Source organism: Podarcis tiliguerta, assembly GCF_965153285.1.
Source record: "Podarcis tiliguerta genome assembly, chromosome: Z".
NCBI classification, from domain to species: Eukaryota; Metazoa; Chordata; class Lepidosauria; order Squamata; family Lacertidae; genus Podarcis; species Podarcis tiliguerta.
In genome coordinates this window covers 422,984-434,359 of record NC_139553.1, presented here as the reverse complement: position 1 = coordinate 434,359, position 11,376 = coordinate 422,984, and the positions used below count along the sequence as shown (strand labels likewise).

The window sequence follows — 11,376 nt, the reverse complement described above, 5'->3', positions numbered from 1 at the left end:
AAGCCTGGAAGAGAAGCGGCGAGAGAGAATAATAATAGTAGTAGTAGTAGTAGTAATAATAATAATAATAGACCGTGTCAAGTGGGATAAAACATTGTCTGAACAGGAGAGATGTGTGTGTGTGTCAATCAGCCCGGCCTGGGATCCATAATAGTAATAATAATAATAGTAGTAGTGGTAGTAGTAGTAGTAGGAAGAAGAAGAAGAAGAAGAAGAAGAAGAAGAAGAAGAAGAAGGAGGAAGAAGAAGAAGGCCTGGAAGAGAAGCGGCGAGAGAGAATAATAATAATAATAATAATAATAATAATAACAACAACAACAACACAACAATAGTAATAGTAATAATAGTCATCATCATCATCATCATCATCATCTTTCTCTCCCCACAGCTCGGGGCCGCTGCCCTGCGCCGCCTGCCTCCGGGAAGGGCTGTACGAAGAGGGCGTCTCGGTCCTGGACAGCGCCACGGTGAGCGGGGGGGTTTATTATTATTATTATTATTATTATTATTATTATTATTATTATTTCTGACGATTTTCTTCCGCCAAACTTTCCCCGCTATTGATTGGAACAAAGAGCATTTCATAAGAGGCCTTTTCTTTCTAGGCTGCTTTATACTTTAAAGAGGAAGAAATTATTATTATTATTATTATTATTATTACTATTACTCTTCTTCTTCTTCTTCTTCTTCTTCTTCTTCTTCTTCTTCTTCTTCTTCTTATTCTCTGGCCACTTCTCTTCCAGGCTTCTTTATTATTATTATTATTATTATTTACTATTATTCTCTCTCGCCACTTCTCTTCCAGGCTTTATTATCATTACTATTATTATTATTATTATTATTATTATTATTATTATTACTATTATTACTACTACTATTACTATTACTACTATTATTCTATCTCTTGCCACTTCTCTTCCAGGCTTTACTACTACTACTACTACTACTACTATTATTATTATTACTACTACTACTACTCTTGCCGCTTTTCTTCCAGGCTTCATTTTATTTTTATTACTATTACTATTACTATTACTATTATTCTCTCTCGCCGCTTCTCTTCCAGTCATCATCATCATCATCATCATTATTACTACTACTACTACTACTATTACTATTATTCTCTCTCGCCGCTTCTCTTCCAGGCTTTATTATTATTATTATTATTATTATTATTATTATTACTATTCTTCTTCTTACTACTACTACTACTACTATTACTATTATTACTATTGCTCTTCTTCTTCTTCCTTCTACTACTATTACTATTCTTATTATTCTTATTATTATTACTACTACTACTTCTGATTCATTTCTCCCGCCAGGCTTTCCCCGACAACGCTGCCCGGCGCGAGGTGGAAAGTCTCCCGGCCGCCTGCCTCCGCCAGGACTGTCCCTGGAAAGGTACCGTCAAGGAGTATGAGGTAAGTAACTGGCTTCCGGGGAACGGGTTCAATTATTACTTATTCAAGTATTAATACTTATTCAAGTATTACTATTACTACTACTATTACTACTGTAGTAGTAGTATGCACGAATTTAGCTGCTCTGAGCCCAGCTTTGGCCGGGGGGTTTGGGATATTACTATTACTATTGCTATTATTACTGTAGTAGTAGTACTATTAGTACTATTATGTGGTAAATTTTATTTCTATCCCACCCTCACTGGCTAACATGAGTCCTGCTTTGGCCAGTGAGGGATAGAAATAAAATTTACTATTACTATTACTGTAGTAGTAGTAGTAGTGTCAGTAGAACTAGTAGTAGTACTATTATGTATTATGTTAGCCACTTTGAGCCCGGCTTTGGCCGGGGAGAGTGGTATTATTATTATTATTATTATTATTATTATTATCATCATCATTATTATTACTACTACTACTACTGCTTCTGCTGCTATTATTATTATTATTATTAGTGGTAGTAGTACTATTAGTACTATTATGTATTATGTTAGCCACTCTGAGCCCTGCTTTGGCCAGTGAGGGTGGGATAGAAATAAAATTTACTATTACTATTACTGTAGTAGTAGTAGTAGTAGTAGTGTCAGTAGAACTACTAGTAGTACTATTATGTATTATGTTAGCCACTCTGAGCCCGGCTTTGGCCGGGGAGAGTGGTATTACTATTATTACTACTACTACTACTACTACTACTATATTATTATTATTAGTGGTAGTAGTACTATTAGTACTATTATGTATTATGTTAGCCACTCTGAGTCCTGCTTTGGCCAGTGAGGGTGGGATAGAAATAAAATTTACTATTACTATTACTGTAGTAGTAGTAGTAGTACTGTCAGTAGAACTATTAGTAGTACTATTATGTATTATGTTAGCCACTCTGAGCCCGGCTTTGGCCGGGGAGAGTGGTATTACTACTACTACTACTATTATTATTATTACTACTACTGCTGCTGCTGCTGCTGCTATTATTATTATTATTATTAGTGGTAGTAGTACTATTAGTACTATTATGTATTATGTTAGCCACTCTGAGTCCTGCTTTGGCCAGTGAGGATGGGATAGAAATAAAATTTACTATTACTATTACTGTAGTAGTAGTAGTAGTAGTAGTGTCAGTAGTACTATTAGTAGTACTATTATGTATTATGTTAGCCACTCTGAGCCCGGCTTTGGCCGGGGAGAGTGGTATTACTATTATTATTATTACTACTACTACTACTACTGCTGCTGCTATTATTATTATTATTATTATTATTATTATTATTAGTGGTAGTAGTACTATTAGTACTATTATGTATTATGTTAGCCACTCTGAGTCTTGCTTTGGCCAGTGAGGGTGGGATAGAAATAAAATTTACTATTACTATTACTGTAGTAGTAGTAGTAGTAGTAGTGTCAGTAGAACTAGTAGTAGTACTATTATGTATGATGTTAGCCACTCTGAGCCCGGCTTTGGCCCGGGAGAGTATTATTATTATTATTACTATTATTATTATTTGTGGTAGTAGTACTATTAGTACTATTATGTATGATGTTAGCTGCTCTGAGCTCTGATTATTGGCTGCTCTGATTATTCCGATAATTCTGATTATTATTATTACTATTATTATTATTTTATTGTTATTTTTGCTATTTTTGCTATTATTTGTAGTAGTACTATTAATACTATTATATATGACGTTAGCCGCTCTGAGCCCAGCTTTGGCCAGGGAGGTTGGGATATTATTATTATTATTATTATTATTATTATTATTATTATTATACAAAGGAAAGTAGGCTTATTATTTCCATTTTATAATTGATAGGTTAAAATTAATAATAATTTAATAAAAGGAAGTAAGCTTATTGTTGTGTATTATTATTATTGTTGTTATTATTATTATTATTATTATACAAAGGAAAGTAGGCTTATTATTTCCATTTTATAATTGATAGGTTAAAATTAATAATAATGTAATAAAGGGAAGTACGCTTATTATTGTACATTGTATATTATTATTATTATTATTATTATCATCATCATCATCATTATTACTATTAGTGGTAGTAGCACTATTAGTACTATTATGTATGATGTTAGCTGCTCTGAGCTCAGCTTTGGCTGTGGAGGGTGGTGGTATTATTATTATTATTATTATTATTATTATTATTTTGTTATTATTGTTGTTGTTATTGTTGTTATTACTTGTAGTAGTACTATTAATACTTTGGCCAGGGAGGTTGGGATATTATTATTATTATTATTATTGTTGTTGTTGTTGTTGTTGTTGTTGTTGTTATTGGAGTACTCTTATGCATGCTGTGACCGCCTCCAACGTGTTCCTAATTCCTCATCTCTGAGTAAACCCCGAGTAACCATCCTTACTCCCCCCCCCAGGCTCACGAGGAGACCTGCCCCAAGTTCCCCCTCACCTGCGACGGCTGCGGGAAGACGGACGTCCCGCGGGAATCGGTGAGCCGCCTACTCCCCGGGGTGGAGTAACCTTACTCCGGGTATCCTCCGCTCCGCCCCCTGACCTCCCTCCTCCTCCTTTCCCTCAGTTCGCCGATCACGTCCGGAGCTGCGGAAGCTTCCGGGTGCCCTGCCGCTTCCGGCCCGTCGGCTGCGGCGAGGTGGTGAGTGCGAGTTGCTACTCGGGGCGGGTATTATTATTATTAGCGGCGGTGGTAGTACTAGTAGTACTATTAGTTCTATTCTGTATGAGGTTAGCCGCTCTGAGCCCAGCTTTGGCCAGTGAGGGTGGGATAGAAATACAATTTACTATTAGTATTACTGTAGTAGTACTGTTAGTAGTACTAGTGGTAGTACTATTATGTCTTATGTTAGCCGCTCTGAGCCTGGCTTTGGCCAGTGAGGGTGGGATCTAAATAAAATTTACTACTAGTATTACCGTAGTAGTAGTAGTAGTAGTAGTACTGTTAGTAGTACTACTAGCAGTAGTACTATTATGTAGTATGTTAGCCACTCTGAGCCCGGCTTTGGTCAGGGAGATGATGATGATGATGATGATGATGATGATGATTAGTGGTAGTACTATTAGTACTATTAGTACTACTCTGTATGAGGTTAGCTGCTCTAAGCCCGTCTTTGGCCAGTGAGGGTGGGATATATATAAAATTTACTATTAGTATTAGTGTAGTAGTAGTACTGTTAGTAGTACTAGTAGTAGTACTATTATGTCTTATGTTAGCCGCTCTGAGCCCGGCTTTGGTCAGGGAGAGTAGTAGTAGTAGTAGTAGTAGTACTATTCTGTATGAGGTTAGCCGCTCTGAGCCCGGCTTTGGCTGGGGGGTTGGGATATTACTATTATTACTATTATTATACTTTGAATACCACCAGTACTACCAATACTACCAATACCACCAAATACCAATACTTCAAATACTACCAATGCCACCAATACTTCAAGTACTACTAATACTATCAATACTTCAAACACTAGCAATACTACCGATACTTCAAGTAGTAACAATACTAACAATGCTTTGGATACCACCAATACTACCAATACTACCAACAGTTTGGATACCACCAATACCACCTATAGTAACAATACTTCAAATACTACCAATGCTACCAACGCTATCGATACTTTAGATAGTAACAATACTACCAACACTTCAAATACCACCAATGCTATCGATACTTCAAATAATAACAAGACTATCAATACTTCCAATACTACCGATACTACCGATACTATTGATACTTCAAACACTAATAATACAACCAATACTTCGAATACTAACAATACTACTAATACTTCGAAAACCACCAATACAACCAATACTTCAAATCCTAAAAATACTAGCAATACCACCCATACTACCAATACTTCAAATACTACCAATACTTTGAATACCACCGATACTATAAATACTTCAAATACTAGCAATACTTCAAATACCACCAATAGTATCAATACTTCAAATACTAACAGTTCCGCCAATACTTCGAATACCACCAATACTAACAGTACTTCAAACACCACCAACACCACCAATGCTATCAATACTTTAGATAGTAGCAATACCACCAATACTTCAAACACCACCAATACTACCAATACTATCAATGCTTTAAATACCACCAATACCACCAATACTTCGAATACTACCAATACTATCGATACATAAAATACTAACAATTCTATCAATACTCCAAATACTAATAATACTACCAATACTTCATGTACCATCAATGCTACCAATGCTTCAAATATCACCAATTCTATCAATACTTCAAATACTAATAATACTACCAATACTTCAAATACCACCAATACTACCAATATCAATACTATCAATACTTCAAATACCACCAATACCACCAATAGTATCAATACTACCAATACTACCAATACTTCAAATACACCGATACTATCAATGCTTCGAATACTAACAATACTAACAATACTACCAATACTTCAAATACCACCGATACTATAAATGCTTCAGATACTACCAATACTGCCAATCCTATCAATACTTTAGATACTAACAATACTACCAATACTTCAAATACCACCAATACTACCAATACTTCATTTACCACCAATGCTACCAATACCACCAATACTTCAAATACCACCAATACTACCAATAATATCAATACTATCAACACTTCAAATACCACAAATAGTATCAATACTTAAAATACTACCAATACCACCAATACTTCGAATACTACCAATACTATCAATACATAAAATGCTAACAATTCTATCAATACTTCAAATACTAATAATACTACCAATGCTTCATTTACCATCAATGCTACCAATACTACCAATACTTCAAATACCACCAACACTATTAATACTCCAAATATCACCAATACTATCAATACTTCGAATACTAATAATACTACCAATACTTCGTTTACCACCAATGCTACCAATGCTTCGAATACCGCCAATACTATCAATACTGCAAATACTATCAATACTACCAATACTTCCAATGCCACCAATACTACCAATACTTCCAATACCACCAATACTACTGATACTATTAATACTTCAAATACTACCAATGCTACAAGTACTTCAAATGCTACCAATACTGCCGATACTTCGAATACTAACAATACTACCAATACTTCCAATACCGCCAATACTACCAATCCTGACAATACTCCAGATGCTACCAATACCAACAACGCTATCTATACTTTAGATACCATCAATACTACCAATACTTCAAATAACACCAATACTACCAATACTATCGATACATCAAATACTAACAGTCCTATCAATACTTCAAATACTAACAATACTACCAATACTTCATTTACCGCCAATACTATCAATACTCCAAATACTATCAATACTACCAATACTTCAAACACCACCAATACCACCAATACTATCAATACTTCAAATACTAATAATACTACCAATACTTCAAATACCGCCAATGCTACCAATACTATCAATACTGCAAATTCTATCAATACTACCAATACTTCAAATACCACCAATACTACCAATACTATCAATACTACCAATACTTCAAACACCACCAATACTATCAATATTTCAAATACTAATAATACTACCAATACTTCACTTACAATCAATGCTACCAATACTACCAATACTTCAAACACCACCAATGCCACCAATAGTATCAATACTACCAATACTTCAGATACCACCAATGCCACCAATAGTATCAATACTACCAATACTTCAAACACCACCAATACCACCAATAGTATCAATACTACCAATACTTCAGATACCACCAATGCCACCAATAGTATCAATACTACCAATACTTCAAACACCACCAATGCCACCAATAGTATCAATACTACCAATACTTCAGATACCACCAATGCCACCAATAGTATCAATACTACCAATACTTCAAACACCACCAATGCCACCAATAGTATCAATACTACCAATACTTCAGATACCACCAATGCCACCAATAGTATCAATACTACCAATACTTCAGATACCACCAATGCCACCAATAGTATCAATACTACCAATACTTCAAACACCACCAATACCACCAATACTACCAATACTTCAAACACCACCAATACCACCAATACTATCAATACTACGAATACTTCAAAATGCCACCAATACCACCAATACTATCAATACTACCAATACTTCAAATTCCACCAATACCACCAATACCATCAATACTACCAATACTTCAAACACCACCAATACCACCATTACTATCAATACTACCAATACTTCAAACACCACCAATACTATCAATACTATCAATACTACCAATACTTCAAAACACCACCAATACCACCAATACTACCAATACTATCAATACTTCAAATACTAATAATACTACCAATACTATCAATATTTCAAATACTAATAATACTACCAATACTATCAATATTTCAAATAATAATAATAATACTACCAATACTTCATTTACAATCAATGCTACCAATACTACCAATACTTCATTTACAATCAATACTACCAATACTACCAATACTTCAAACACCACCAATACCACCAATACTATCAATACTATCAATACTTCAAATACTAATAATACTACCAATACTATCAACATTTCAAATACTAATAATACTACCAATACTTCATTCACCACCAATACTACCAATACTACCAATACTTCAAATACCACCAATACTATCAATACTGCAAATACTATCAAAACTACCAATACTTCAAAATACCACCAATACTATAATACTTCCAATACTAACAATACCATCAATACTATCAATACCTTAGATACTAACAATACTACCAATACTTCAAATACCACTGATACTATCAATGCTTCAGATACTATCGATACTATCGATACTTTCGATACTCCCAATACTACCAATACTTCGAATACCCCAATACCACCAATACTACTAATACTTCAGTTACTCCCAGTACTTCAACTACTCCGAGTAACCCTAGCGCTACTCCTCACACCAACACCCCAAACACCGCTCCCCCTCCCAGCCTTACTACCCCGATTCCTCGCATCCGGACGCTTCTTTCTCGCTCTCTACTACTCCTAGTACCGCCTGGAGTATTAATACTACTCCCTTGGTCCCACAGCTGGAGAAGGAAGCCCTGCCTCTCCACGAAGCCCAGAACTTTCCGGAACATCTCGGCCTCCTCCTCAACTTCGCCCTGCGGCTGGGGGCCAAAGACCCCCATTTCTTCGGGGCCCCACATTCGGCCCCAGACCCCCATTTATTTGGGGGCCCCGATTTGGTCCAAGAGCCCCATTTATTCGGGGCCCCACATTCAGCCAAAGACCCCCATTTATTCGGGGCCCCTGATTTGGTCCAGGACCCCCATCTGATCGGGGCCCCCAATTTGGCCCCCAATTTGGCTAAAGACCCCCATTCCTTTGGGGCCCCGAATTCGCGCAAGGAACCCCATCCCATTGGGGCCCCCAGTTTGGCGAAAGACCCCCATCTGATCGGGGGCCCCAGTTTGGCTAAAGACCCTTTGGTTGGGGCCCCCAGTTTGGCTAAAGACCCCCATCTGTTTGGGGCCCCCAATTCAGCGAAAGAGCCCCATTTCTTGGGGGCCCCACATTTGGCCCAAGACCCCCATCAGGTTGGGGCCCCCAATTTGGCAAAAGACCCCCATCTGGTGAAAGAGCCCCATTTATTGGGGGCCCCGAATTCAGTCAAGGAACCCCATCTGCTTGGGGCCCCACATTCGGCCCAAGACCCCCATTTACTAGGGGCCCGAAATTCAGCCAAGGAACCCCACTCTCCCCCAGACCCCCATTTCCTGGGGGCCCCACATTCGGCCCAAGACCCCCATGTATTGGGGGCCCCACATTTGGACCCCCATCCAATCAGGGCCCCCGATTCAGACCCCCATTTTCTCAGGGCCCCACATTCGGCCCCAGACCCCCATCCAATCAAGGGCCCCAATTCAGACCCCCACTTATTTGGGGCCCCACATTCATCCCCAGACCCCCATTTATTGGGGGCCCCAACATTGTCCCAAGACCCCAAACCAATCGGGGCCCCCACTCCACCCCCAGACCCCCATTTCCCCCTCGGGCCCCCGGCCCCCCAAGCCTGGGCGGCCCTCAAGATCGCCACCCTAGAGAAGATCGTCTGCGTCCTCAACCGGGAAGTGGAGCGGCTGGCGGCCGAATCGGCGCAAGAGCGGCGCCGGGAAGAGGAGCGCGCCGAAGGGCTGACCCATAAGGTTCGGGGCGCGGAATCGGGGGGCCGAAGGGCTGACCCACAAGGTTCGGGGCGCGGAATCGGGGGGCTGAAGCGCTGACCCACAAGGTTCGGGGCGCGAATTTGGGGGGCCGAAGGGCTGATCCACAAGGTTCGGGGCGCGAATTTGGGGGGCCAAAGGGCTGAGCCACAAGGTTCGGGGCGCGAATTTGGGGGGCCGAAGGGCTGAGCCACAAGGTTCGGGGCGCGAATTTGGGGGGCCGAAGGGCTGATCCACAAGGTTCGGGGCGCGAATTTGGGGGGCCGAAGGGCTGAGCCACAAGGTTCGGGGCGCGGGGTCGGGGGGCCGGGGTGCGGATTCGGGGGGCTAGGAATTTGGGGGGCTGGGGATTTAGAGGGCCGGGGCTGCGGATTTGGGGGGCCGGGGATTTGGGGGGCTGGGGATTTGGGGGGCTGGGGATTTGGGGGGGCAGCGCTGTGGATTTGGGGGGCCGAAGCGCTGACCCACAAGGTTCGGGGGCGGATACGGGGGGCCAGGGATTAAAGGGGCCGGGGTTGCGGATTTGGGGGCCGGGGATTTGGGGGGCCGGGGCTGCAGATTCAAGGGGGCTGGGGCCACGGATTCGGGGGGCCAGGGATTTGGGGGGCCAGGGCGGCGGATTCAGGGGGCCAAAGCGCTGACCCACAAGGTTCGGGATGCGGATTCGGGGGGCCAGGGCTGTGGATTCGGGGGGCTGGGGATTCAGGGGGCCGGGGTTGCAGATTCGGGGGGCTGGGGATTCGGGGGGCCAAAGCGCTGACCCACAAGGTTCGGGGCGTGGATTTGGGGGGCCAGGGTGTGGATTTGGGGGGCCGGGGAGAGGAGCGCGCCGAAGGGCTGAGCCACAAGGTTCGGGGCGCGGATTTGGGGGGCCAGGGTGTGGATTTGGGGGGCCGGGGAGAGGAGCGCGCCGAAGGGCTGAGCCACAAGGTTCGGGGCGCGGATTCGGGGGGCCGGGGATTCGAGGGGCTGGGGATTCGGGGGGCTGGGGATTTGGGGGGCTGGGGCTGCGGATTTGGGGGGCCGAGGCACGGATTCGGGGGGCCGGGGTTGTGGATTCGGGGGGCCGGGGCTGCAGATTCGGGGGGCCGGGAAGAGGAGCAAGCTGAAGGGCTGACCCACAAGGTTCGGGGCACGGATTCGGGGGGCCGGGGATTTGAGGGGCTGGGGATTTGGGGGGCTGGGGCTGCGGATTCGGGGGGCCGAGGCACGGATTCGGGGGGCTGGGAAGAGGAGTGTGCCGAAGGGCTGACCCACAAGGTTCGGGTCGCGGATTCGGGGGGTCAGGGTTGCAGTTTTGGGGGTCTGAAGCGCTGACCCACAAGGTTCGGGGCGCGGATTCGGGGGGCCGGGGCGTAGATTCGGGGGGCCAAAACGCTGACCCACAAGGTTCGGGGCGCGGATTTGGGGGGCCAAAGTGCTGACCCACAAGGTTCGGGGCGCGGATTTGGGGGGCCAAAGCGCTGACCCACAAGGTTCGGGGCGTGGATTTGGAGGCCCGAGGATTAAAGGGGCTGGGGCTGCCGATTTGGGGGGCCAGGGATTTGGGGGGCCGGGTCCGCAGATTCAAGGGGGCCAGGGATTCTGGGGGCCAGGGCTGCGGATTCGGGGGGCCGGGAAGAGGAGCGCACCAAAGCGCTGACCCACAAGGTTCGGGGTGCGGATTTGGGGGGCCGGGGTTGTGGATTTGG

General features: G+C 42.8%; 1 protein-coding gene across 1 annotated transcript in view; it reads left to right on the top strand.

Annotated features, from left to right (window-relative positions):
* The window catches only part of LOC310669930 (TNF receptor-associated factor 2-like), a 28,212-nt gene that overhangs the window by 859 nt on the left and 15,977 nt on the right, over positions 1 to 11,376 (top strand). The window contains exons 2-6 of the mRNA XM_083424395.1: positions 389 to 467; positions 1,326 to 1,424; positions 3,844 to 3,918; positions 4,008 to 4,082; positions 8,549 to 9,667. Of these exons, the coding sequence (XP_083280521.1) occupies positions 389 to 467; positions 1,326 to 1,424; positions 3,844 to 3,918; positions 4,008 to 4,082; positions 8,549 to 9,667 (1,447 nt within the window). The remainder of the gene's footprint in view (positions 1 to 388; positions 468 to 1,325; positions 1,425 to 3,843; positions 3,919 to 4,007; positions 4,083 to 8,548; positions 9,668 to 11,376) is intronic.